Source organism: Bison bison, unplaced genomic scaffold (assembly GCF_000754665.1).
Source record: "Bison bison bison isolate TAMUID 2011002044 unplaced genomic scaffold, Bison_UMD1.0 scf7180017864332, whole genome shotgun sequence".
Taxonomy (NCBI): Eukaryota; Metazoa; Chordata; class Mammalia; order Artiodactyla; family Bovidae; genus Bison; species Bison bison.
In genome coordinates, this window is record NW_011494904.1 from 1,817,132 (window position 1) to 1,843,887 (window position 26,756).

At 37.4% G+C, this 26,756-nt stretch overlaps 1 protein-coding gene across 1 annotated transcript in view; it reads right to left on the reverse strand.

Moving 5' to 3' along the window:
• The window catches only part of DIAPH3 (diaphanous-related formin 3), a 563,671-nt gene that overhangs the window by 287,568 nt on the left and 249,347 nt on the right, over positions 1 to 26,756 (reverse strand). The window contains exons 19-21 of the mRNA XM_010853857.1: positions 20,411 to 20,506; positions 8,931 to 9,025; positions 4,743 to 4,844 (exon numbers count right to left, since the gene is read on the reverse strand). Of these exons, the coding sequence (XP_010852159.1) occupies positions 4,743 to 4,844; positions 8,931 to 9,025; positions 20,411 to 20,506 (293 nt within the window). The remainder of the gene's footprint in view (positions 1 to 4,742; positions 4,845 to 8,930; positions 9,026 to 20,410; positions 20,507 to 26,756) is intronic.

Genomic DNA, 26,756 nt, shown 5'->3' on the forward strand with positions numbered 1-26,756 from the left:
CTCACATCCATACATGACCACTGAAAAAACCATAGCCTTGACTAGACAGACCTTTGTTGGCAAAGTAATGTCTCTGCTTTTTAATATACTGTCTAGGCCGGTCATAACTTTCCTTCCAAGGAGTAAGCATCTTTTAATTTCATGGCTGCAATCACCATCTACGGTGATTGTGGAGCCCAAAAAAATAAAGTCTGACACTGTTTCTACTGTTTCCCCATCTACTTCCCATGAAGTGATGGGATAAGATGCCATGATCTTCGTTTTCTGTTAAGCCAACTTTTTCACTCTCCTCTTTCAACTTCATCAACAGGCTTTTTAGATCCTCTTCACTTTCTGCCATAAGGGTGGTGTCATCTGCATATCTGAGGTTATTGATATTTCTCCTGGCAATCTTGATTCCAGCTTGGGATTCTTCCAGCCCAGCATTTCTCATGATGTACTCTGCATATAAGTTAAATAAGCATGGTGACAATATACAGCCTTGACGTACTCCTTTTCCTATTTGGAACCAGTCTGTTGTTCCATGTCCAGTTCTAACTGCTGCTTCCTGACCTGCATATAGGTTTCTGAAGAGGCTGGTCAGGTGGTCTGGTATTCCCATCTCTTTCAGAATTTTCCACAGTTTATTGTGATCCACACAGTCAAAGGCTTTGGCATAGTCAAGAAAGCAGAAATAGATGTTTTTCTGGAACTCTCTTGCTTTTTCCATGACCCAGATACTTGTATGTAAGTAATATATGACAAAAGTAGAACATACTTCTAATTTACATGTTGTGTTTTATATATTCTATTTGGTATTTTGGGACACACCACAGAACATGTAGGACCTTAGTTACCTGAGAGGGGATCAAATCCACGCCCCCTGTATTGGAAGGTTGGAGTCTTAACCACTATATGGCCAAGGAAGTAGCTTCTATTTGGCCTTTAATTGACATTGATTACCAGCAGTTTGGATGTGTTACTTTCACAAACCACCTTTCTATGAAACAGAAATAATAGAGACAAACACTGATTTCCAGGTAAGCTGGATTTTGTTTGTTTGCTGTTTTACATAATTCTTGTGTGGAATTAAAGCAGATTATATAATGCAAACAACTTTAGTAACTTTATCCACTGTATCAAATTTGAGTGTTTATTTAAATAGACTACATCTGTAATTCATATGAATCAAATTAATGAATTTACATAATTGGATAAAACAAAAATGTAAACTGGCAACGAAAATAACTGCAGGGTTTTAACTGATTTCTATAAAAATGAAAACAATGTTAGAAATGACAGTATCAGTGCACAGAACCTGAAGATGAAACAGTTAACACCAGTCTATCTACGATAAAAACAAGTAAAAAGGCAAGTTTCGATCCTATTTGGGGTGGAATGACCACCTCTGACTCTTTCTTGTTTGTGACTCTGAAGATTTTTCAGCCAGAAATGATTAGCACTTTAAATATAGGTTTAGTCAATAAGTAAAGGTTTTTCTATGAGAGCAAAGTCTTGTAGGAATCTGCAGTTTAGTTTACCTCTAGTTAACAGCCCATCTTTAATATATATACAAGTATACTAAGCTTATTACTTTAAAAATGAAACAGCATTATGAGAATCTTTAAAAAATACACGTGGTAATTATAATCAATTTCTTAAAACCAAATTATGGTATAATTTATATAATGTTGATAAACTGAAAAGACATCACTCTTTAATCAATTAGTGAACTCACTGAGTTTTTAAATTAGAAAGAATAGAAAACATCAGGCATCACATGTGGTTCATCATTTTGGGGGTAACTCTCAACTGTATAGAACTTTACGAAAGTTTTCCTGTCTTTTGGGTGATGCGTGGGGGTCTGAGAAGTAGAGAGCCAGACTGAAAATGGTGAAAAACTGGAATGGAAAAAAAGATGAACTGAAGAATATTACTATTTGCTACCCACTTCCCCCAAAAAACTTCATATAAAACTTCACATTTTTCTTCAACTGTCTTTCTTTCTTCATCAAAACAAATATATTCTAAGATATTCAGTTTAGTTCAGTCGCTCAGTTGTGTCCGACTCTTTGTGACCCCATGAATCGCAGCACGCCAGGCCTCCCTGTCCATCACCAACTTCCGGAATTCACTCAGACTCACGTCCATAGAGTCAGTGATGCCATCCAGCCATCTCATCCTCTGGCGTCCCCTTCTCCCCTGCCCCCAATCCCTCCCAGCGTCAGAGTTTTTTCCCAATGAATCAACTCTTTGCATGAGGTGGCCAAAGTACTGGAGTTTCAGCTTTAGCATCATTCCTTCCAAAGAAATCCCAGTGCTGATATACTTCAGAATGGACTGGTTGGATCTCCTTGCAGTCCAAGGGACTCTCAAGAGTCTTCTCTAACACCACAGTTCAAAAGCATCAATTCTTCGGCACTCAGCCTTCTTCACAGTCCAACTCTCACATCCATACATGACCACAGGAAAAACCATAGCCTTGACTAGACGGACCTTTGTTGGCAAAGTAATGTCTCTGCTTTTCAATATGCTGTCTAGGTCGGTCATAACTTTCCTTCCAAGGAGTAAGCGTCTTTTAATTTCATGGCTGTAGTCACCATCTGCAGTGATTTTGGAGCCCAAAAAGGTAAAGTCTGACACTGCTTCCTCTGTTTCCCTATCTATCTGCCCTGAAGTGATGGGACCGAATGCCATGATCTTCCTTTTCTGAATGTTGAGCTTTAAGCCAACTTTTTCACTTTCCTCTTTCACTTTCATCAAGAGGTTTTTGAGTTCCTCTTCACTTTCTGCCATAAGGGTGGTGTCATCTGCATATCTGAGGTTATTGATATTTCTCCCGGCAATCTTGATTCCAGCTTGTGTTTCCTCCAGTCCAGCGTTTCTCATGATGTACTCTGCATATAAGTTAAATAAGCATGGTGACAATATACAGCCTTGACGTACTCCTTGTCCTATTTCGAACCAGTCTGTTGTTCCATGTCCAGTTCTAAGATGTTAGTGTAACACAAACCAGAACTTGAAATAGTATTTTTAGAAATGTTCATAATCAACAGATAATAGCAGATGGTTTTCAACAGTATCACTCTTGTTCTCTTTATATTCCATTTGTAGTCAGTTATGATCAGCACAGAATGTGTAGAGTCAAGGTCAAGTTTGCATTGACATGTGCTGAAACTATTTCTGTCTTAAAATCAAAATTACCATGTCTAAAGCCCTGGTATCTGGGAATATACTTATTTTAACTTTCTGACCCCTCTAAGTACAACACTTGTAAGTCATGCCTCTTTGACGGGAATCCTCGTTTTTCAAAGGCAGCCGTAACCTGGCTATTTAAATAAACCTAAAACATCTCCAAGTTAGAGTTCATTCTTCTGTGACAATCACCAGGAAAAACATGAGAATAGTTTTAAATCTCTGTGATGATATGCAACATAAAGAGTTTCTTGGTAAGCAGATATTTTCATATAAGTTTGTGTTTCATATTTAACATGGATAGGACTATTTTAAAATTGTTATTTTACATGCTATGATTTTCATTCAAGAGTCAAAAAGGACGAACAAACATCAAAAATCTAAGCAGCTTGTGGTTAAAAATGTAACGCAAATTCTCTCTTGTCTTATATGGAAGATATTGTGTCACAGGGATCAAGAGAAAGACTGATCAGGTGACAGAAAATAAACAAGAAAATAAAGAAAGAGAGAGAGAGAGACAAGAGGATAAAAGAGCTCTCTGGAGAGACTCGGGTTAAAAAAATAGCATTTTTCTAAAAATAACGTTTAAAAGTTTTATAATAAAAATTACAGGGCTATGAAGAGGAAAAACCTGCCTTTTTTTTCTTTCTAATCTGAGTCTGTGAACTTTGGGGGCAGGAGAGTCACTGCAGAGAGAGCTGAGTAGATTGGATTTATGAAGAGACAGGAAGAAGTTTAAAATCAAGTGTCAATAACACGACAAATAATAGTATGTAAACACAGTCCTTTAGTAATCCAATCCAAGCTTTCAGAATTATAGAAATATAATACTACCACGTCCCTGGAGGTTGGTAATAATATAGCTGAAGACTCTAGGGAAAAAAAATCTTATATATTAGAAAAAAATGAAATAGTACTTTAAACATCATCATGATGGCTGAGGTACCCAATGTCAACATGATAATTTAATGGTAGAAGGTAAGAGCAGGAGAAAAGAAAACTTGATAAAAATCTTAAATTCATGTTGCAATAGAGCTAACATATAACATTGGAAAGTCTTTTTTCATCTCTTTAGATCCCAACTTCTATAAAATTGGAGGCTGGAAGTCTTGAAGATTTTATAAAATGCATTCATTTTTTCATCCTCATTGCCAAAAAGAAATTGTATTTCTAATTTTAGAGTTTAAAACATGAGAGGAACTGAAGTGATTGAGTAGAATGAGAAAGTGAAGCTACTCTTGCGATATGTTAGAACACACTGCTCAAGAATAAAGCACAATCCACTCTAGTCGTAGGAGTGCAGTTTTCATTTTACATTTTCACATTAAATAGAAAAGATAAAAAATCACGTTTGTACTTTTGAAAGAACTCCTTAGATTTCATTTATGGTTAGAATTTCAACATGCATTTTAAAATCAAGATAATTTTCCATAAATATCCTCAGGTTAAGAAGAAAAGCAAGGTGGACGTTGAATGCTTGTGAATAGTACCGACGTGAAAAGCCTCACATTCTGTTTCCTCTGTGCACAGCACAGACGTCCCCTCCAGAGAGCTGACAGGGTACTCACCACGACAGCAAACTGCTCGGGTTCACATAGGTTGCTATATTCACTCTGGTACTGAGACAGTGAATTCAACTGTTCTTGATCGGGAAGATGCTTTATTAAGTTCTAAAAGTAAAACCAAAAGAAAATATCTTCATTAATGTGCTTCTTAAATTCTAGGAAAATTTATTAATAAACTGTGAGAAGGAAATCATTGACCAAGTTAATCTTCAGTTTTATTTCTAGTTAAATTCCCAAATACTAAGCCTTAAGCTTTCGTCTCTGTATCTTGAAAGCAACTAATTTTCCTCTTCTCTATCCAGGATTATTACATATTCAAATCAAGCACTACTCAATGTTTATTTGATTAGCTATATAATTGAGAAAGGAGAATTCAATCTATACCAAAGGAACAGCTTTCTCACCTGGATAAATGTGATCAATTACATTTCAGCTATTGGCAATTAAATGTCAGAAAATTTCAGGCAAAACCAAACATTTTTTAGCACTTCACTCAGGGGGACAAAAGATATCATATTGCTTCTAACAGGCAAGAGAAAGAATAGAAACGAAATCAAGGGAATTTTAATGACAGCACTTGCAAGATTTAACTAATATGATTACAGTTTTAATAATAAAAATGAAGATATCTCTAAAACAAGACAACCTAACTTTTCTGATGTGAAAGAAAACTTGAAAAGGCATTGAAGACACAGGATGATGAACCTTGCAGATAAAAGAATACAGAGAGAACTTAAGTGCCATGGCTGTCAATGGTCCTTTGCCTCAATCATCTTCAGCTCAGAAAGGGAATACATATAATTATGCTTCCTTTTTAGAACTTAAATGATTAAACCATCCCTTTGACAAAGTCTATATAGATCCTCTGTATCAAAATATGATTGACAATAATAGTATTATAGCAAATTAGTATACTGACATTAAAATTAAGAAAAAAATAATGGTTGGTGCTCACAATTCCAAATTACAGCATAAGCAAACTCTGTACAAGCCCAAAGTCAAATTCAAATTATAATTAAGCCTATACCATGCGAGGCTTTAATATATATATTTTAGGAAATATATTTAAGGAAAAAAAAATATATAAGGAAATATATTTAAGGAAAAAAAAAATCCCCAATGGTGTTATTAGTTAAAAAATAATGTTAGAGAATGTTATGTATCAAAGAGTTAGATCAAAGAACAAGTTTTTCACTCACTATGTACCTTTGGACAAAAACTTGATTGACTAGCCAAAAACAAAAAAGTGGCAATTTAAGATTATCTCTAAAAAAATATTCAACATTAATACTACCAAACTGAATAAAAACAATAAAAAAATATGATTTTCCCTTATAAATAGAAGTTTCTCTCAGTAAAGCTGCCTAAGACCAGAAGACTCGGTTATTAATAAAAGACTCGGTTTTTTTTAATCTTTCTAGTTGATAGCTGACCTATTTATTACACTGAATTTCTTCAGCATCTTTTTAGATAACCATAAAATCATCTTAGTTAATATTTTTAGTGAATATTTTTAGTTAATACATACTTAAATTTTAATCTTTCATCACAAATTCATTACTTTTTTTACTTCATTATTTTTGTTTTCTAAAGTAATAAAACTATTAGATTTGTAAAATTACAGGCCCAACATTTCTTTGTGTTCCCCTTATCATATTTCCCATCCTAAGTTCCTTTCAAAATAAAGTCTTCAAAGTTGCCCCACACAGCTTTTCTCTCACAGGATCCTTCTGCTGGAAGGACTAATGCTGAAGCTGAGACTCCAATACTTTGGCCACCTGATGTGAAGAGCTGACGCATTTGAAAAGACCCTGATGCTGGGAAAGACTGAGGGCAGGAGGAGAAGGGGATGACAGAGGATGAGATGGTTGGATGGCATCACCGACTCGTTGGACATGAGTTTGAGTAAGCTCCGGGAGTTGGTGATGGACAGGGAGGCCTGGCGTGCTACAGTCCCTGGGGTTGCAAAGAGTCAGACACGACTGAGTGACTGAACTGAACTGAACTAATTTCAACCTTTAGGGACCTTTACACACACATTCAGGCTTCCCTGGTGGCTCAGACAATAAAGAATCTGTCTGCAATGCGGGAGACCTGAGTTTGATCCCTGGGTCAGGAAAATCCCCTGGAGAAGAGAACAGCAACCCACTCTGTATTCTTGCCTGGAGAATCCCATGAACAGAGGAGCCTGGCGGGCTACTATCCATGGGGTCGCAGACTTGGACATGACTGAGCAACTAACACATACACACACTCACACACATTCACATACCTCACATATTATCTAGGTCTAACAATCTCAATACAGCCAGGTTTACCTTGTATTATAATCGTATATATACATATATATGTGTGTGTGTGTATATATATATATATAAATAAATATAAATGCCATCTCCCTTGCCACACTATAAACTCTACAAAGGTAAAGTTTGTGTCTGATCAAGCCTATACCTGAGTGAGCCTAACTAACACCATTCCTTTATATGGTAGACACTATAAAATATGTGCTAAATTAATTAATGATTATTAACAAAGTACTGCTTTTTCTATGCTCTGTTCAAAATAGGCAAGTTCTTCACTGTACAATTAGAAAGTATTTTTAAAATTAAAAATAAGACTTCAAACAGCATGAAATTCTTATTTTTTAATGAATATATAAAGATTTTGCATATGTCCACAGTAAATTTTTAGATTTTCAATTCATAAGACTGGATTTATATTTACCAAGTGTGGTAAGCAGAATGATGACCCAACCCCACTAAGAGCTCTTCATTTAATTCCCTGAACTTATTAAATATTAACTTACACAACAAAGGGAACCAAGGTTTAAAATGGAATTAAGTTGCTATCAGCTCACCCTAAACCAGAGAGATTATCCTGGATTATCTGGATGTGCCCAATATAACCACAAAGGTCATAAAAAGTGGAAGAGGGAGAGCACAATAGTAAGAGGAAGATGTGAACAGAGGCCACCTCTACAAGGTTTCTGTGAACAGAGGAACAGAGCTTCAAAGACACTGGCTGAGAAAAAATGAAGGAGTGTGTCCACCAGCCAAGGAATGCGGGCAGTCACAGGGGCTGGAAAACAAAAACAGCTTGAAGCCTCCAGAGAGGAATGCAAGTCGGCTAACACCTGGACTCTGGCACAGTAAGGCCACACCAGACTTCTGTGCTACAAAAATGCAATATATTTGTTTTATAGTAAGCCACTAAATTTGTGGTAAATTGTTAAAACAGTAATAAAGAAGTAATATGTTAATAAATTATGTGGAACTGAATATTCTTTGGACATGAATTTTAAAATCCAAATGTTTTTCCACTCAAACAACAAGACATGATCGTGCAAAATATTTATATAATCAAGTTAAAAGCTACTGTCTAAATATAAATATTTATATATTTATAATACTTACAAATGCATTATAAAAACTACATATGCATTAAGTAGAAACATTTTAGTGGAAGAACTTGGAAATCTAATCCCAGGAATAAAGCACATACACAATCAAAAGGAATAAAGACAAAAACTATGAGAAACTGCTGGAAGAAAAACAAGCTTGAAGAAAGGTTGTTGAGTAAAGTAGTTTAAAGAGTCTGAGACTTAGCAAAAGTCACTGATGGGATTATATATTTACACCACATTTAGAAGACAGGACGGAAAAAACCAAGAAGTTCCAGCCTTCTGAATGACTCAGAATACTATGCAAACAATTTCTAGTATTCATGGAAACACAAATGACTCAAGTAAGGGTTGTTAGTAACAGTAATTCTAAATAAAGAGAAAACTCCCTCAATCTTCTTTACCAAACAAAAATACAACTTTATAAGTCATACAAGCCCAAGTCATGTATGACTTTATAAGTCATACAAATAAATTTAAATTAGCATATTATTAGACTTAACTGTAAAAAAAAATACATATATGTAAAAGTAAACAATCTGCCTTTCAGAAACATTTAAAATAACTGAAATGTAATCATTTGATAGCATTATATTTAGTTTGCAGTTACGAGAACATGCAAAGCTCTATCTCCTGGCAACGCAGAACTTATGCTAAAAGTAATTATGCAGCGAAGATTTTCCAGTTGAATGATTTGGTTTAATAATTTTGCTTCACTTACAGATTTCTGCTTAATGAGAAGCCTGCAATGAAATATAGGAATTTAAGCTCTCTGTCTGTTTGTTTACCTGAATCATAGACTCTGCCAACTGTGTTTCATCCACTTCCAATATCATCATTTTGATTTCCTCATATGGCACCCGGAAAGAGCTCAGGAAGATTGCTAAGAGGAGGGGAAAAAAAAGAGCCATAGTAAAGAAGGTAAGAAAAGAATATTTTTTTAATTTATTTATTTTTAATTGAAGGATAACTGCTTTACAGATGTAAGAAAAGAATCTGAGATGTACTTCTAAATATAAAATAAAAAATGATTCATAAAAAGAGAAATTTTAAATATTCAATATAATTACTGTGGAGGAATCTTTCAGTAACACATTTCTTACTCTTCCTCAGTTTTAGAACTACATTTAAACAACAGTTCTATATTATTATGTTGGTTCGGAGGATGATTTTTAATCCTTAGTTACTAGCCTAATATAGGAATGTGCCAATTTTGATATGATTTTTTAAAAACTGAAATGGATTAGTACACTATAGAGGTATCATATTGTAATGAAAAGAACCATAAAACCCCAATATGTACACATAATATTTATCTAGACGTGTGTGTTATTAGTCTACATAATATCTTCTGCCCTTACTAAATAGTTTAAAAAAGTTTTGTTTTTTTTATTCCAGAAAATTGCTTAACATATGACCCAGCAACCCCACTACTGGGCATATACCCTCATGGAACCATAATGGAAAAAGACACATGTACCCCAATGTTCACCACAGCACTATTTACAGTAGCCAGGACATGGAAGCAACTTACATGTCCACTGACAGATGAATGTATAAAGAAGTTGTGGTACATATGCACAATGGAATATTCCTCAGCTATAAAAAGAAATGCATTTCAGTCAGTTCTAATTAGACGGCTGAACCTATAGCCTATTATACAGAGTGAAGTAAGTCAGATGGAGAATGACAAATATTAATGCATATCTATGGAATCTAGAAAGCTGGTACTGATGATCCTATTTTCAGGGAAACAAAGGAGATGCAGGCATAAAGGACAGACTTTTGTACACAGTGGGGCAAGGAAAGGGTGAGACGATTTGAGAGAGTAACATTGAAACAAACATTTTCAGATATAATAAATAGCTAGTGGGAATCTGCTGTATGATTCAGGGAGCCCAAAGTCAGTGCTCCGTGAGAACCTAGAGGGGTGGGGTGGGAGGGAGGCAGAGGGAGGTTCAGGAGGGAGGGGACACATGTACACAAATGGCTGATTCATGCTGACATATGGCGGAAACAATCACGATATTGTAAAGCAATCATCCTCCAATTAAAACAAAAAAACTGCTAAGCAGTGCACAACACTTTTACAAGTCATAAGAGCACCCTCATGTTCAGACAATATGCCAGAGAAATACATTCTGCATAGAACTAAAGCTTAAATATGCAATATTAGAACACAAATTTTAATGGAAACTATCCAAATGGACTAGAAGGGATAAAATGGTATTATTGAGAATTCAACACTATTTACATTTTTTATACCTCACATGGGCTTCCCTGTGGCTCAGATGATAATCTGACTGCAATGCAGGAGACCTGGGTTTGATCTCTAGGTGGAGAAGATCTCCTGGAAAAGGGATCTGGCGCCTCTGTCCGTGGAATTCTCCAGGCAAGAATACCAGCAGCTATCCACTATTCTTCCACTATCCACTGCCATATACATCCACTAATTCCATGGACAGAGGAGCCTGGTGGGTTACAGTCCATGGGGTCAGAAAGAATCAGACACACTGATCAACTCACTCACGCCTACCTCATACATCTTACATACATACATGTTCAAACCCAATGATCTTCTCAAAAGTTACTGAAGTGTTTAAGAATATTTTCAGAGCATTAGATTTAATGTTTTACTGGTTCCCCCTTATTCTACTACTATTGTTTCTTTTCTCCAGTGATAGATGTTACTTCTTGAACACACTCAGACCTCATTACCACTACCCACTACTTTTATATACCAAACTTGTTATCATTTATTTGTAGGCATTTTCATATAAAAACACTATTTTTCATGAAATTGAGAAAACATGATGCTTCTTTCTTGGAGTAAGACTATATTCCTGAGGATACCATGGATCAACTAGAGATGAATAATAAGAACATCATTTGTGTTCTTATCATCAGCTTCATTCACACATATTGAACTCAACAGTTATAAATGTGGGATATGCTGCCAGAAATAATAATATGTATAATCTTCAATAATGCAAGAACAAGAAGGAACAAATGAGCTAAATGATACTGCAAAAGAGATTTCTGGAATTACTAAAGGATAACCCATGAGTAGACACCAGAAAGCACAAAAATATTATATGATCTTAAAGAGATAATTAATGAATAACCGAGAGGGAATAAAATCTAAATCTATACATCATGAATAAAGCAAGTTGCATATGATCCTAGGATTAAATGTAAACATTAATATGAAATGAAGTGAAGGTCGCCCAGTTGTGTCCGACTCTTTGTGACCCAGGCCAGAATTCTCCAGGCCAGAATACTAGAGTGGGTAGCCGTTCCCTTATCCAGTGGATGTTCCCAACCCAGGGATCAAACCCAGGTCTGCCACATTGCAGGCAGATGGATTCTTTACCAGCTGAGCCACAAGAGAAGTCCAAACATTAACATACGAATACTAAAAGAAATTGAACATGGAAAATTAGCTCATTTATGATTATAGAATTTACTCATAATAATCAATGAAAAAACATATGAAAAGACTTATATCTGACAAAATAAAAAGAAAACACTCATGTCAAATCACCTAAAACAATGGGATGAATGTGCCTCAAAATTCAGAAGGCTTTTCCCCAGTTCATTCAGAATACAGTGAGGTCCAAATGAGAAAAATGTATGATAACTCAAAACAGCAAGAAAAAATGACCAACGAATAATATGTAATTTGTTAAACATTAGAAATAAGCAAACTGAGAAGGTAAACTGCTAAGATATTATCTGGATTGCAAGTTTAGAAGGATTAGTAAGATTAATCACAATCCTTAAAACTCCCTTTGAGAAACAATAAATTCTATTTGAAACCTAACTATGGACACAATAACAAATTGTAGAAAAGGTTTTAACATTAAATAAAAAGATTAAAAGGATCAACAGATAAACAGATAAGGAAGTTGTGGTTCAGTTCAGTTCAGCTCAGTTGCTCAGTTGTATGACTCTGTGACCCCACGAACTGCAGCACGCCAGGCCTCCCTGTCTATCACCAACTCCCAGAGTCCACCCAAACCCATGTCCATGGAGGGATGAATCTGAGTCAGTTGCAGGGAGGTAGATAAACCTAGAGCCTGTTATACAGAGTGAAATAAGTCAGAAAAGGAAAAACAAATATTGTATATTAATGCATAATATGGAATCTAGAAAAACACTACTATTTACAGAGAAGAAATGGAGAAGCATTCATAGAGAATGGTCTGGTGGCTACAGTGGGGAAAAGGGAGGGTAGAAAAACTAAGAAAGTAGCATTACCATATATACACTCCTATCTAGTAAAATGGATAACTAGAAGGAAGCTGCTATATAACAGAGGGAGCTCAGCCTGGCGCTCTATGATGACCTAGAGGCGTGGAACTGAGAGAGGCTCAAGAGGGAGTTTTTTATTTTATATGTGTCTGATTCTTTCTGACCCCATGGACTATAGCCTGCTAGGCTCCTCTGTCCATGGAATTCTCCAGAAAAGAATACTGAGGCTTGCCTGGAGAATCCCATGGAGAATTCCATGGACAGAGCAGACAGATCCCTTCTCCAGGGGATATTCTGAACGCAGAGATCGAATCTGGGTCTCCTGCACTGAAAGCAGAGTCTTTACCATCTGAGTCACCAGGGAAGCCCATACCAGGTATAAAAAATGTAAAACATGTTGAATTCTCAATAATACTTTTAAATTTCATAATAAAAAACTCTGTATTTTATATATATATAAAATTGTGACTGACTTGTGATGATGTACAGCAGAGACTACCACAAAATTGTAAAGCAATTATCCTCCAATAAAAAATAAAGAGTATCTTTAAAAAAAAGAATAAAAGGAAAGAATTACATGGAAGCATAACATAATAATTGAGGGAGAAATAAATCATAGTTTTTATTTCAGGTGGCATGGCAAAGTGGAGAGAACTTTGAAATGTTTTTTAAAAGTTATTTTTACTTTAATCTTTAAATCCTTTTCTGATCTATCCCCAAAGAAAGGAAATTAGAAAACCTGGAGAAAATGAAAAAAATACCTAAAGAAATGAAACAAAAGTTTGAAACATTGAGCAGGAAACAAAAGAACTGTATTATAAAGAAACAAGTATTTGAGGGAGAAAAAAAAATCTTTAAAAATATGCATATCTAGCTACTGAAGTAGAAAATTCATATGGATTAGACATCAGATAAAGAGAAAACAGGTAACATAAGCAGAGATGTTCTCCAAACCACAAAGACAAAGAGATGGAAAAATACTAAGTTAAGAGACATGGAATATGAGTATGGACACCTACAAATGTCGTCTTGGAGTTCTGGAAGGAACATACACACACACACCAGGGACGAAGCGTATTTAAAAAGAAAATGTCACTTTCCAAAATTTTAGAGACAGACAAATCATCAGAACAATGAAGCTAAACAAGTCCTAAACACGGTATTTTTTTTTCTTTAAAGCTACACTAGCTTCTTGTAAAACTCCAAGTATTAGAGGGGTGGTAGAATGGGAACATTCAAAAGCTCTGATATTGGAAGAGAAAACTGGTACAAATGCAGAACCGGTATATACTTATAGTAGCAGTTGCTGTTCAGTTGCTAGGTCATGTCCAATAGACTACAGCCTGCCAGGCTCCTGTGCCCATGAGATTTCCCAGGCAAATTTCCTTCTCCAGGGGATCTTCCCAACCCAGGGATGAAACCCATGTCTCCTGTATTAGCAAGCAAATTCTTTACCACTCCAGGGAAGCGCTATACTCAAAGTAGAGGTTACCAAACTGTTTCTATAAATGACCACATTGGTAAATATTTTAGGTTTTATGAGCCTATACAATCTGTCACAGCTACTCAGTTCTACTACTGCAGCCCCAAAGCGGCCATGCTGCTGCTGCTGCCACGTCGCTTCAGTCGTGTCCGACTCTGTGCGACCCCCCAGAGGGCAGCCTACCAGGCTCCCATAGTAGTAATGAAAGTGTTAGCAGCTCAGTCACGTCCAACCCTTTGCAATCTCATGAACTGTAGCCCACCATGCCCCTCTATCCGTGGAATTCTCCAGGCCAGAATACGGGAGTGGGTTGCTATTCCCTTCTCCAGGGGATCTTCCCAACCCAGGAATCTAACCCAGGTCTCCTGTAGGCAGATTCTTACTGTGTGGCAAACGATTAAGTTTACCCAAGTGAGGTCTGGCTCCTGTGAGGTACTCTGTAAGCCCTTGGAATGTCCTACTTAGTAAGAGTGTCTGTTTACTAGGAGCTTTGGGCCACAGAGTATTAGCCTGAACTGTGGAGGGTCTGGAAACTAAGGTCAAACATATGGGGGAATCAGCTATATCAAGACCCAGTGCAAACTAAATACCAAGGCTTGGGTCCCTGCTGGCAATAACCTGTGAGAAGTGTCCCCCATCACTGCTGGGAGAAGCCAGTGCTGTCCTTGTCACCAGTGGGAGAGGACAACTGCAACACCATGCTTACAGCTCTCCTGGACTCTGCCCCACGGGCCTCTTCCCTCTTGCCGTTTGCCCCACGGGCCTTTCCCTCTGTATCACTTTGCTGTAATAACCATGAGTAAAACAGCGGTCAGTCAATTCTATGAGTCCTTCAAACAAATCATCAACCTTAAGAGTGGTCCTGGGGACCCCTGAACTTGCCACTGGTTTCAGTAGTGACAGCAGCCCTGGGAACCCCCTAACTTTGCAGATGAAACACCTCTATGATCTCACTTACACAGTTATCTAATCATATAAATATAAGCAACATTAGTTACCCATGCTATTTATAACTAATAATACATGTTTAACAATAATATATGAAAGACAAGTTAAATTTGAATAGAAAAATCAACTTTGCAGATAGATATAACTTACTTAACTTTCTTCTATATTTGTAATTCATCCACTACTTTCAGGTATTATTCCATGATTAAAATAACATATATTTATAAAGACTGAAATATGGGGGGGGTTTTGCTTATGAATAACCTTTTGGGAAAACATTTGCCATAACTAAGGGCAAGAATGGTAGAATGGATATGAGTTTGGGTAAACTCCAGTAGTTGGTGATAGACAGGGAGGCCTGCCCTGTTGCGGTTCATGGAGTCGCAAAGAGTCGGACACGACTGAGCGACTGAACTGAACTGAACAGCAAGTAAATTACACAAGAGCTGAAAATGAACTAATGCATAACACACAAATCAAAAGAGAAGCACAGATCTTTAAAACACTGTATTTAAAAGTTATGGAGAATAATATAAGATGTTTATTTAAAGCATCCAAAATACACATTAAACTGAATATTTTTACTAACATGCATCTTATCCCTTAAAATGTGATTATATTGATCCCAGTCGGAAGTTCTGAGTGCAGTAAAGGAGTGTAGAATGTGCAGATATTAGAACCAGTCATACATGTTTTCTGCAAGGGAACTTATAAATATTTAAACCTTTATACTAATTTCTAGGTTCCAGGTTTCCCCCCTTTACAGCTCTAATATCCACTCCAAAAAAAATCTAGTAAAGCATAGAAACTTGTAAAACTCCCAAGCCATCTCTTCATCCTAGAATGGCTAGAATTCTTTTACCCTGAACCCAGACTCAGACAAACTTCAGAAACCCAAAATATACCCACTCCAGTACTCTTGCCTGGAGAATTCCATTGACAGAGAAGCCTGGCAGACTGCAGTCCATGGGTCCCAAAGAGTTGGACATAACTGAGAGACTAACACACACAACCCATTTTTAAACAAATAGGTAAATAAATCAATAGATTTTAGATCCTTCCCCAAAACTCTGTGAAATGTTTCAGTTACGAGAAATTTAAGAGAAAGTACCTTAGGCTTCTAAGTGATAAGACAGAGTCTTGTCACCATCATGTGACTCTTCTCAGAATTCAGTATCTCAGAAGACTGAATTTCATAGACAAAAACCAGCTGTGAATCAGACTATAATTACAGTAAAGATTATAGGCTGCTAAAGCCTCTTAAAGCTTAAATCATAACACTTGCTACACTCAGAGAGGGTAAGAATGATTCGAGATGGATTACATCATAATATGATGACCTGGTATAAATTCTGACCTTTTGATCTTATACTTTAAATGTGTCTAATAATTAAATGAATGGATTCACATGCTCAGCTACAGCAACCCAAACAGTATCCATCTTTATTTTGTATTCTCTAAACAGCCATTTTCAAAATCAGCAATCTTTTTCAAGTCACTCAACTGCCATGCTACCAACAACATACATACACTGTCAACAGAACTACCGACAAGGAGACTCTGCAGTAAAGACTAAACGGGCACATCCTGAACCAGCACGTCAACTACTGCACTTGAACCTGGAATCCTGTTTAGTATATGTGTGTAATGCATAACTAATACTAAAGAACACTGCTCAAAAGACCAATCATTCAACTTTCAGATGGCTATTTAGGCTATCTTACCACAGCTAACCCACCTAAAAAGAATCATATTCAAGAAAATATTTCTTTAGGACCCCGAACAAGACAATTTGTAATGGAGGCCATTAACAGTTTTCAAGACAAAAAACATTCTTAAAATCACAAAGTACAGAACGTTTTGACATTATTTAAGTTACTAATTATAGGGGACTGGAATGCAAAAGTAGGAAGTCAAGAAACACCTGGAGTAACAGGCAAATTTGGCCCTGTAGTACAGAATGAAGCAGGGCAAAGACTAATAGAGTTTTGCCAAGAAAATGCAATGGTCATAGCAAACACCCTCTTCCAACAACACAAGAGAAGACTCTACACATGGACATCACCAGATGGTCAACACCGAAATCAGATTGATGATACTCTTTGCAGCCAAAGATGGAGAAGCTCTATAGAGTCAGTAAAAACAAGACCAGGAGCTGACTGTGGCTCAGACCATGAACTCCTTATTGCCAAATTCAGACTGAAATTGAAGAAAGTAGGGAAAACCACTAGACCATTCAGGTATGACCTAAATCAAATCCCTTATGATTATACAGTGGAAGTGAGAAATAGGTTTAAGGGCCTAGATCTGATAGATAGAGTGCCTGATGAACCATGAAATGAGGTTCATGACATTGTACAGGAGACAGGGATCAAGACCATCGCCATGGAAAAGAAATGCAAAAAAGCAAAATGGCTGTCTGGGGAGGCCTTACAAATAGCTGTGAAAAGAAGAGAAGTGTAAACCAAAAGAGAAAAGGAAAGATATAAACATCTGAATGAAGAGTTCCAAAAAATAGCAAGAAGAGATAAGAAAGGCTTCCTCAGCAATTAATGCAAAGAAATAGAGGGAAACAACAGAATGGGAAAGACTAGAGATCTCTTCAAGAAAATTAGAGATACCAAGGGAACATTTCATGCAAAGATGGGCTCGATAAAGGACAGAAATGGTATGGACCTAACAGAAGCAGAAGATATTAAGAAGATGTGGCAAGAATACACAGAAGAACTGTACAAAAAATATCTTCACGACCCAGATAATCATGATGGTGTGATCACTCATCTACAGCCAGACACCCTGGAATGTGAAGACAAGTGGGTCTTAGAAAGCATCACTACGAACAAAGCTAGTGGAGGTGATGGAATTCCAGTTGAGCTCTTTCAAATCCTGAAAGATGATGCTGTGAAAGTACTGTACTAAATATGCCAGCAAATTTGGAAAACTCAGCAGTGGATACAGGACTGGAAAAGGTCAGTTTTCATTCCAATCCCAAAGAAAGGCAATGCCAAAGATTGCTCAAACTACTGCACAATTGCACTCATCTCAGACGCTAGTAAAGTAATGCTCAAAATTCTCCATGCCAGGCTTTAGCAATACGTGAACCGTGAACTTCCTGATGTTCAAGCTGGTTTAAGAAAAGGCAGAGGAACCAGAGATCAAATTGCCAACATCCGCTGGATCATGGAAAAAGCAAGAGAGTTCCAGGAAAACATCTATTTCTGCTTTATTGACTATGTCAAAGCCTTTGACTGTGTGGATCACAATAAACTGTGGAAAATTCTGAAAGAGATGGGAATACCAGACCACCTGATCTGCCTCTTGAGAAATTTGTATGCAGGTCAGGAAGCAACAGTTAGAACTGGACATGGAACACAGACTGGTTCCAAATAGGAAAAGGGATATATATATATATCAATAACCTCAGATATGCAGATGACATCACCCTTATGGCAGAAAGTGAAGAGGAACTCAAAAGCCTCTTGATGAAAGTGAAAGTGGAGAGTGAAAAAGTTGGCTTAAAGCTCAACATTCAGAAAAGGAAGATCATGGCATCCAGTCCCATCACTTCATGGGAAATAGATGGGGAAACAGTGTCAGACTTTATTTTTTGGCATCAAAATCACTGCAGATTGTGACTGCAGCCATGAAATTAAAAGACGCTTACTCCTTGGAAGGAAAGTTATGACCAACCTAGATAGCATATTCAAAAGCAGAGACATTACTTTGCCAACAAAGGTTCGTCTAGTCAAGGCTATGGTTTTTCCTGTGGTCATGTATGGATGTGAGAGTTGGACTGTGAAGAAGGCTGAGCACTGAAGAATTGCTGCTTTTGAACTGTGGTGTTGGAGAAGACTCTTGAGAGTCCCTTGGACTGCAAGGAGATCCAACCAGTCCATTCTGAAAGCGATCAGCCCTGGGTGTTCTTTGGAAGGAATGATGCTAAAGCTGAAACTCCAGTACTTTGGCCACCTCATGCGAAGAGTTGACTCATTGGAAAAGAGTCTGATGCTGGGAGGGATTGAGGGCAGGAGGAGAAGGGGACGGCAGAGGATGAGATGGCTGGATGGCATCACTGACTCGATGGACATGAGTCTGAGTGAACTCTGGGGGTTGGTGATGGACAGGGAGACCTGGCGTGCTGCGATTCATGGGGTCGCAAAGAGTAGGACACGACTGAGCGACTGAACTGAACTGAACTGACTGAAGTTAGTAATGCTTTTCCTTTCCTTTAAGAGGGAAGTTTCCTGAAACAACAAATACCAAAATTTCACTGGTCTAACCTCCCGGCCCCAGTACCTTTCTACTTTAGACCACATGTTCAGCAGACAACAGGAACACAGGCCCCCTGCCTTACAGTTCTCACGTTGGGAGGACAATGCCCTGAGTGCAGGCAGAGCGCCCTGGAGCTGCTCCCACAGCAGGTAAGTCCTCCACGCCGCATCCCTGCTGGCACCTTCCTGGGCCCAACCAAGCCACATGGCTCCACTGCAAAGCGGCAGCTATGCACAATCAGCAGGTGCCCAGAAACGAAAACACTGCTTTTGCCAGAACACTAATTTCTTCACACTGTCCATAGGACCTTGTCAAGCTTATATCCTGTCAGGCGTACACTGCAGAAAAAGAGACAGCTCTCTGCCAAAAGTGAGCAGGGTAAGAAGAGGCTTCCAGAGCTTTCACAAAGGAGTGTCAACCCCGCCTTCTCCGGACACTGCTCTAACTCCCTCCTGCATCAACAGCATGGAGGCTCATCCTCTCGCCAAGGACTGTTTTGTCCAAGTGATTGCGAAAAGCTCACTTGAAGCACTTAATAACTGAACGGCAGACTACGTTAGCTCTTCTTGCCTCTAAATTCTCCACATTTTATCCATCTTGTAGCATCAAAAAGTAATATATCCAGATTACATTATCTCAGTTCCAAACAGAAGTGTCTTTGACACATTTAAGATGCAGCTGAAATGAGTCAGAAGCAAACCCATTTGCCCTCTTCTCCCACAGCAATTCAGCCAGGAAGACAATTCAATACTAAGTATTTAGCTCCTGTAACAGTAATTAAATCTAAAATATTTCAAGGCAGTACTTTTGAGGAAAGGCTTTGAACTGCTCAGATGGGATAACAGAATTCATTTTAATCACCATCCTTATTCCCATTAATATTCCAAACTCCTCTGTGTCTGATCAAGTATCACAAATAACAGTTTCAGAGGTACAAAAGAAAAAATCCACTACCAATTTTTTTTCCCAAAATATGATGTCATCACCTAAATTCTATAATTCTTTATTGTTATATTTAAAAGAAAGACTTTAAAGGGTAGGTCTATTTTCAGTAATGGGAAATATATTTTTATTTTAAATCCCTTTCCTAGCTTTATTTTCTAATATGCATTAATCTTTTGAAGAACTTAACTTATAATTCCTTCAGGAATTATGAGTCAAAGGAAAGCAAAGTTAACTCTTAATCTAAGTGATAATAATAAAATTAACAGAAAATGAAAAAAGTCAAAAAGAAAATGACATAATTTAAAGGAACCAGTGTGTTCAATGGTGTGTTTTTCTAATTTAATTATATTGAAATCTGATACTTACAAAGGTTCTGGGCAGTTTTGGAATCTAGAAATTTAAGTTCCTTAATTCGTTTCTTAATAGCTTTCTTCTCTTCAAAATCTTCCTCTTCTCTTTTCTCTGTAAAACCAAGGATAGATCCATGTTAGGCACTGAACTGTCAGAAGATATAAACTTTGTCATGAAATAATCTTAAAAAACACATAAACAGTTTAAATCAGTTACAAAAAGAATAGTAGACATCCCAAGACCCAAACTATTTCATATAGGGTCTGGCAGTTCTTTCCCTAAAAAACAACTAAGAGTAAATATTTAAAAGTCTAACAGAAAAAACATAAACAAAGTTGTTGTTCACTATGGAAACCAAAGCCATCAGGTGAAGAATAAGCACAGTGAGTTCATCTCAACAATATACAGTACACGATCATAAAAATAAATGTACTGACACTTGGGATAGGTTAAGGAGTTAGCTCTAAGAGTGTTAAGCAAACACTCAGAGGTTTTATGTTTGAAATACCTTATTTATTTAAAAAGACATATAAAACTGGACAGTAGAATGTTTATAATTTGTTTTCCAAATACTTGAAAAATACTCAAATTTTAATATTCAGCCTACTTTATCTGAGCTTTTAAAAATCAGCAAATGTATTTAACCTCTCTGTCCTTGCTAAAAAATAAGTAAGAGAATAAATACATCCTGCTGAACAATATATGGACTGTGATTACAGCACAGTACATGACAGTCAAGGTTAACAGCTGTAACCAGTAAAGTGATCCTGTCCTGGTTCCTCTCCTTTGTACACATGGACAGCACTTCTGACGAAAGTCATTCATCTAGACAAAATCAGGATCTCGAAAACAAAAAACGGACCAAATCGTTTAGCTAGATGTGTATAAATAAATCACTAATGTTGAAGAAACTTCAAAAACAATCTTCATATATAAGATAGCACATTATAATTAGATTTTTGTATATCAGAAAAGCATTATAATTACATGTTTGGGTCCACAGTGTGAAACAGGGATCAAATTTTATGTTTTTCAAAATGTTTATTAACTAATTATCTCTATCATTTTATGAATAATCAACCATCTTTCTCAACTGATTTTACATTACACTTTTAGTCTATATTTGCTTTCCTGGACGTCTAATTCTGCTCCACGGTTCTACATACTACTCTTGGGCTACTATCATCCCGCCTTCAGCACTGTAGGATTTATGATATATCTTACTAATTGGCTGTTCAAATTATTTTTCTTTTTAAACATTCTTCACTTTTTTCATTTATTTTCCACATGAACCTAAGAGCAATCCAAAGTTCTAAAAATAAAATCCATTTGAATTGTATTTGAATTGTAAGGCATTCGTGAACAGATTGAGGTAAATCTGATATGTTGACAATTTCCAAACTTCCTAATCATGAACATGACATCTGTCTATAATTTTTCAACTTAACACAGCATTCTGCATAGGCATCCTGCATACTTATTGTTAATGTCAGGTGCCCTAAGTATTACACTCCTAGGTCTCTGGACATACTGATTAACTCAAACTTTCCCCACTATACTTTGTTACTAGTTACTGGTAGAATATAGAAATTTTGTTGAATTTTGCATGTATGTTTTATAGTCATTCACTTTACTTATTTATTCTTTCATTCAAATAAGTATCTACTAAGCACCAACTAAAAAAGAACATGCTAGACAAAATGGACATGTCTTGGCCTCAAAAAATTTAAGAACCAATCCAATTAAAGTACATACGTAGATATATCTACAGTGTTTGGGTAAGAACCACAGGAGACTAAAGAAGATTAACTCATACTTTTAAGGGGTAGTCTCTATGGAATGAATGATATCTAAACAAAAGCTAGAAAGAGAAAAGGAATTAGGCAAGTGAGAAATGTTTGGGGTGGGAGAAGGAAGGACACAGATTATGGAAGGATAGTGATTCAGGTTCTGCGAGGGCACAGAAACAAGTAAGATAATAAGAACAAAGAATATTGGGTGGAAATAAATGGCACCAGAATATGTGAGACCTTTTAAGCATTACTTTGTCAACAAAGGTCCGTCTAGTCAAAGCTACTGTTTTTCCAGTAGTCATGTATGGATGTGAGAGTTGGACTATAAAGAAAGCTGAGAGCAGAATTGATGCTTTTGAACTGTGGTGTTGGAGAAGACTCTTGAGAGTCCCTTGGACTGCAAGGAGATCCAACCAGTCCATCGTAAAAGAGATCAGTCGTGGGTGTTCACTGGAAGGACTGATGCTGAAACTCTAATACTTTGGCCACCTGATGCAAAGAGCTGACTCATTGGAAAAGACCCTGATGCTGGGAAACATTGAAGGCAGGAGGAGAAGGGGATGACAGAGGATGAGATGGTTGGATGGCATCACCAACTCAATGGACATGAGTCTGGGTAAACTCTTGGAGTTGGTGATGGACAGGGAGGCCTGGCACGCTGCAGTCCATGGGGTCTCAAAGAGTCGGATACGACTGATCAACTGACACGACTGAGCGACTAAACTGACTGACTGAAGAATTCTGGCTTTTCTTAGAGCAACGTGAAGCCACTGAAGTCTTAAGCATGAGAGAGACATCAAAAGAACTATATTTTAGAAAACAACGCAGCCCACTGCCGGTGAATTGAAAGCCTGGCACAAAGTAACGGTAGAAGGGCAAGACAGAGGGGAGTGGTAGCAATCCATGAGAAATGGGAACACTCTTATTGCGACTGCTCAAGTCACAAAGCTTAAAGTCACCCTTCTTTTCACCAACCCCTAACTACATCTAAACCAAGAGTGAATCCTGTCAATTCTAACTCAAAATATTCACTAAAATAAGCACCCCTTACTGGATCCCTGGCTACTACATTCCCCCACACTGCTTGTAGCTACTATCCTTTCTCACCTGTATCACAACTGCTTTCTAACTAGTCTCCCCACTTCCAAGTCTGACCAGCTGCAGTCTCTTCAGGACACAGAGCGAAAGACTCCTGTTAAACCCCAGCAGCACAGGTGTGCTCCCTCACACAGACCAGCACGTGTTCCCGCCTGGTGTGCCCCATCACCAGCGCTCTGCCTGGTTCCTCCTCTGAAGCCCCTACTCCCACATAACGTGAATTTCATACCGTCTCTCTCCCTGCATGAGAAAGCAAGCTGTTAGAGGCAGTTACTTTGTTCACCAGTGTATACTTAGCCCCAAGCCTGGAACACAGCAGGACCTCAGTAAAGCTCTGTTGTATGTATATGCGCATGTACCTGTGTACCTGCAGACTAATGGAGAAAGAAAGGGACCCTCAGGTTTAAGCAATCAGGCAGATGATGACTGAGCAACAAATGAGGAACATTTTTGACCCAGTCCAGTTTTAAACATGTGCAGTTTGAGGAGCTCTTGTACTTCCACATGTCAAGAGGTAAAATGTATCCATCCTAGTAATTATTTTACCGGTTGTCATGGTTATCCAGGTATCAGCAAATAACCGCACATTCATCTCCTTATTCCTAGTATAGAAGTCTTTTCCTTGTCTTTTTGTATTGGTTAACATTTTCAGATGAAGGATAGTAAAAATTTTATTAGTGGAGTGCCTTTCCTTAACCTCAACCAATGATAATCCTTTACTTTTTAGAAAATGTATACATTTTATCTTCCTACCTTGATCCTCAACTAAAAGGCTTGTCTCTACATTTTTAAAAATCAATTTATTTCTCAACAGCAGTAACCTATCACATTCTGAAATATCTTCTGGTCTACATAAAGAAAAAAGTCAAATAACCTTAAATTTTAAATAATATTGACTGAATATCTGCTAGGCATTACACTGAACAATTCCTGATGCACTTGCTTATATAACTTACATAAGAGTAATACTACTTCTGTGACTATTGTCATCATCATCATAATCATTGTGAGAAAAATAATGCTTGAGGTAAGTATCTTTAAGCAACAGACCTAATGAAAGAATGAAGGTCACTACACTTTGACTCAACCTTTCTACTAGTTGCAAAATATGTTAGATGTCACATTAAAAAAAGTTTATCTAGCACTCTTCACTACTTCAACCTGCAAATCAGAAACCAAGGCCACTTCAATTTTTTTTTTTTTTAATAAAAACAATAAATTAAACTCTTGTGGAGTTTAATGTATCAGCATACGCCATGCAATGGACACCATGGCTTTCTCCTCTCTTCTCTGCTACCAGATAGTTAAAGGACGGCTGGGGAAAGATGGAATGGAAACAGAGTAAAGAGACAGGAAGAAAATGAGTTTCTAAACTAAAAAGAAATTCATAAAAAAAAAAAAAAATAGGATTAAAAAAAGATACAAACCCACTTACATAGTTATGAAACCAGATAATCAAGTCTATTATCCAAACAGACTGATTTGGTTAAAATCTTTCATGCTGAGAAATAATGAGAAGTACTGCTGTGGGGGAAAAAAAAACACACACAGCCATATCATGAACTGCCTCAAACGAGAGTAAAACCAGTGAAAATGTTTATGCAAAGGTCACTGATAAAGCAGGATATACATGTTGCCAACAATAAGGATGCGTTAAAGAGAAATATGGGATCACAAAGAGTCAGGCACGACTGAGCGACTAACATACAAAGACAAATAAGAATAAAGGAGGCTATTAGTAAGAATGAAAATTTTCACAAAATCCAGTTACCCATGCTGATGGTAACTCTGTCGAATACTAGCCAGGAGAGTGCAGGGTTCTGCAGGGAACTTGAGCTTGGGATCCCAGTGCCAGAATCTGAAACCTGGCCCCTGAGGGCCAGACAAGAAGCCCACTGTGGCTTACATCCCTGCCCCACGGGCACTGTCCTCTAAGGACTTGTGAGAATGAAGGGAAATAATCATTACCTTCCCGAAACCATCCCCTAACCCCTGCAGTGACAGAGAAATGAGGGGCAAGAAACAGAGTGCATCACCGCAGCTCAGGAGCCCAGAAGCCCAGAGGAGAGCACCTTTAGACACTCCCCGCCTACTGCTGGCGCGCCTTCTGAAGCCAGGACCAACACCCTTTCTCTAAAAGACTGGCTTTCCTCAAGTATGAGTCAGGATGTCAGATTATTAGTGCCATCTATATTTGTGATGTCGCTTTTTTGCCATTAGAAGTCTGTGTTTGATCTCATTTCCTAGAGATGTCGAGTAAAGCTGCATTTTTCCGAGAAGATTAATCCTGTTCATGAATGGTTCTGATCACTAACACAACCTACGCCACCTTTCATAAGGGTTTATGTCAGAATTAAGTCAAAGACGACAAAGCTTTCTTTGTTGCCGAGAGCCATGAACTGAAAAAGTCTTTTTTAATTATATTTTCTCTTTATTCTTTTTTTATTTTCAAAGTTTCAAAAATAGCTGCAAAATTATATAAAGAATCTCCTTTCAAAATCTCTTCTTTCATACTACATTTTCCGTTAAAAATCATAGTTCCATGGTACATGGTTATACAATTTATTCTACTTCATTTTACATTATGTTCTAATCAGATTGATTAAAAATGTGACCTTTTTCTTTATGTGGAGTAAGATTCCACATAAATTTTAAGGTTCATTTATTTAAGGTATAATTTAAGGACTGCAGAAAATTCTAGAATATGCAGTTATAAATGTGTAAGTAGCTAGTAGAGGCACAAAATGTAACCGTTTTCTACTTCTATAATTGAATATTTTAAACAATAAATGCTACTAATAATGTTTTATTCTATATTTTTTTTATTTGTTAGTGCTTTCTGGTTATTGTATCTTATGACAATATGTCTTTAAAGTACTAAGCATTTTAATTTTTTTCTAGTTTTCATTTGCTGCTAAGTCACTTCAGTCGTGTCCGACTCTGTGCGACCCCATAGACGGCAGCCCACCAGGCTCCCCTGTCCCTGGGATTCTCCAGGCAAGAATACTGGAGTGGGTTGCCATTGCCTTCTCCAATGCATGAAAGTGAAAAGTGAAAGTGAAGTCGCTCAGTTGTGTCTGACTCCTAGCGACCCCATGGACTGCAGCCTACCAGGCTCCTCCATCCATGGGATTTTCCAGGCAAGCGTACTGGAGTGGGGTGCCATTGCCTTCATCGAGTTTTCACTTAGCACAACTGCTATTAAAGTTTACGTTATATGTTTAAATTACCATTTTTTTGTTCATTAGATTATCATAACATTAGCCTTCAGAGGATAAAAGGAAGTGCACCTGATTGAATAACCATTCTCGGTGACACTGAGAGAAGCCAGTAAGAATCATCTCAACTACAGAAATAAAGTGAACGTAAAGTATATGACCACTGAAGCCGACCACAGCCTTCAGGCGGGGTGGAAGGTGGGGGCAGACAGCTATAAACTAGACATCATCTGCATAACTGTGGTTGCTTTT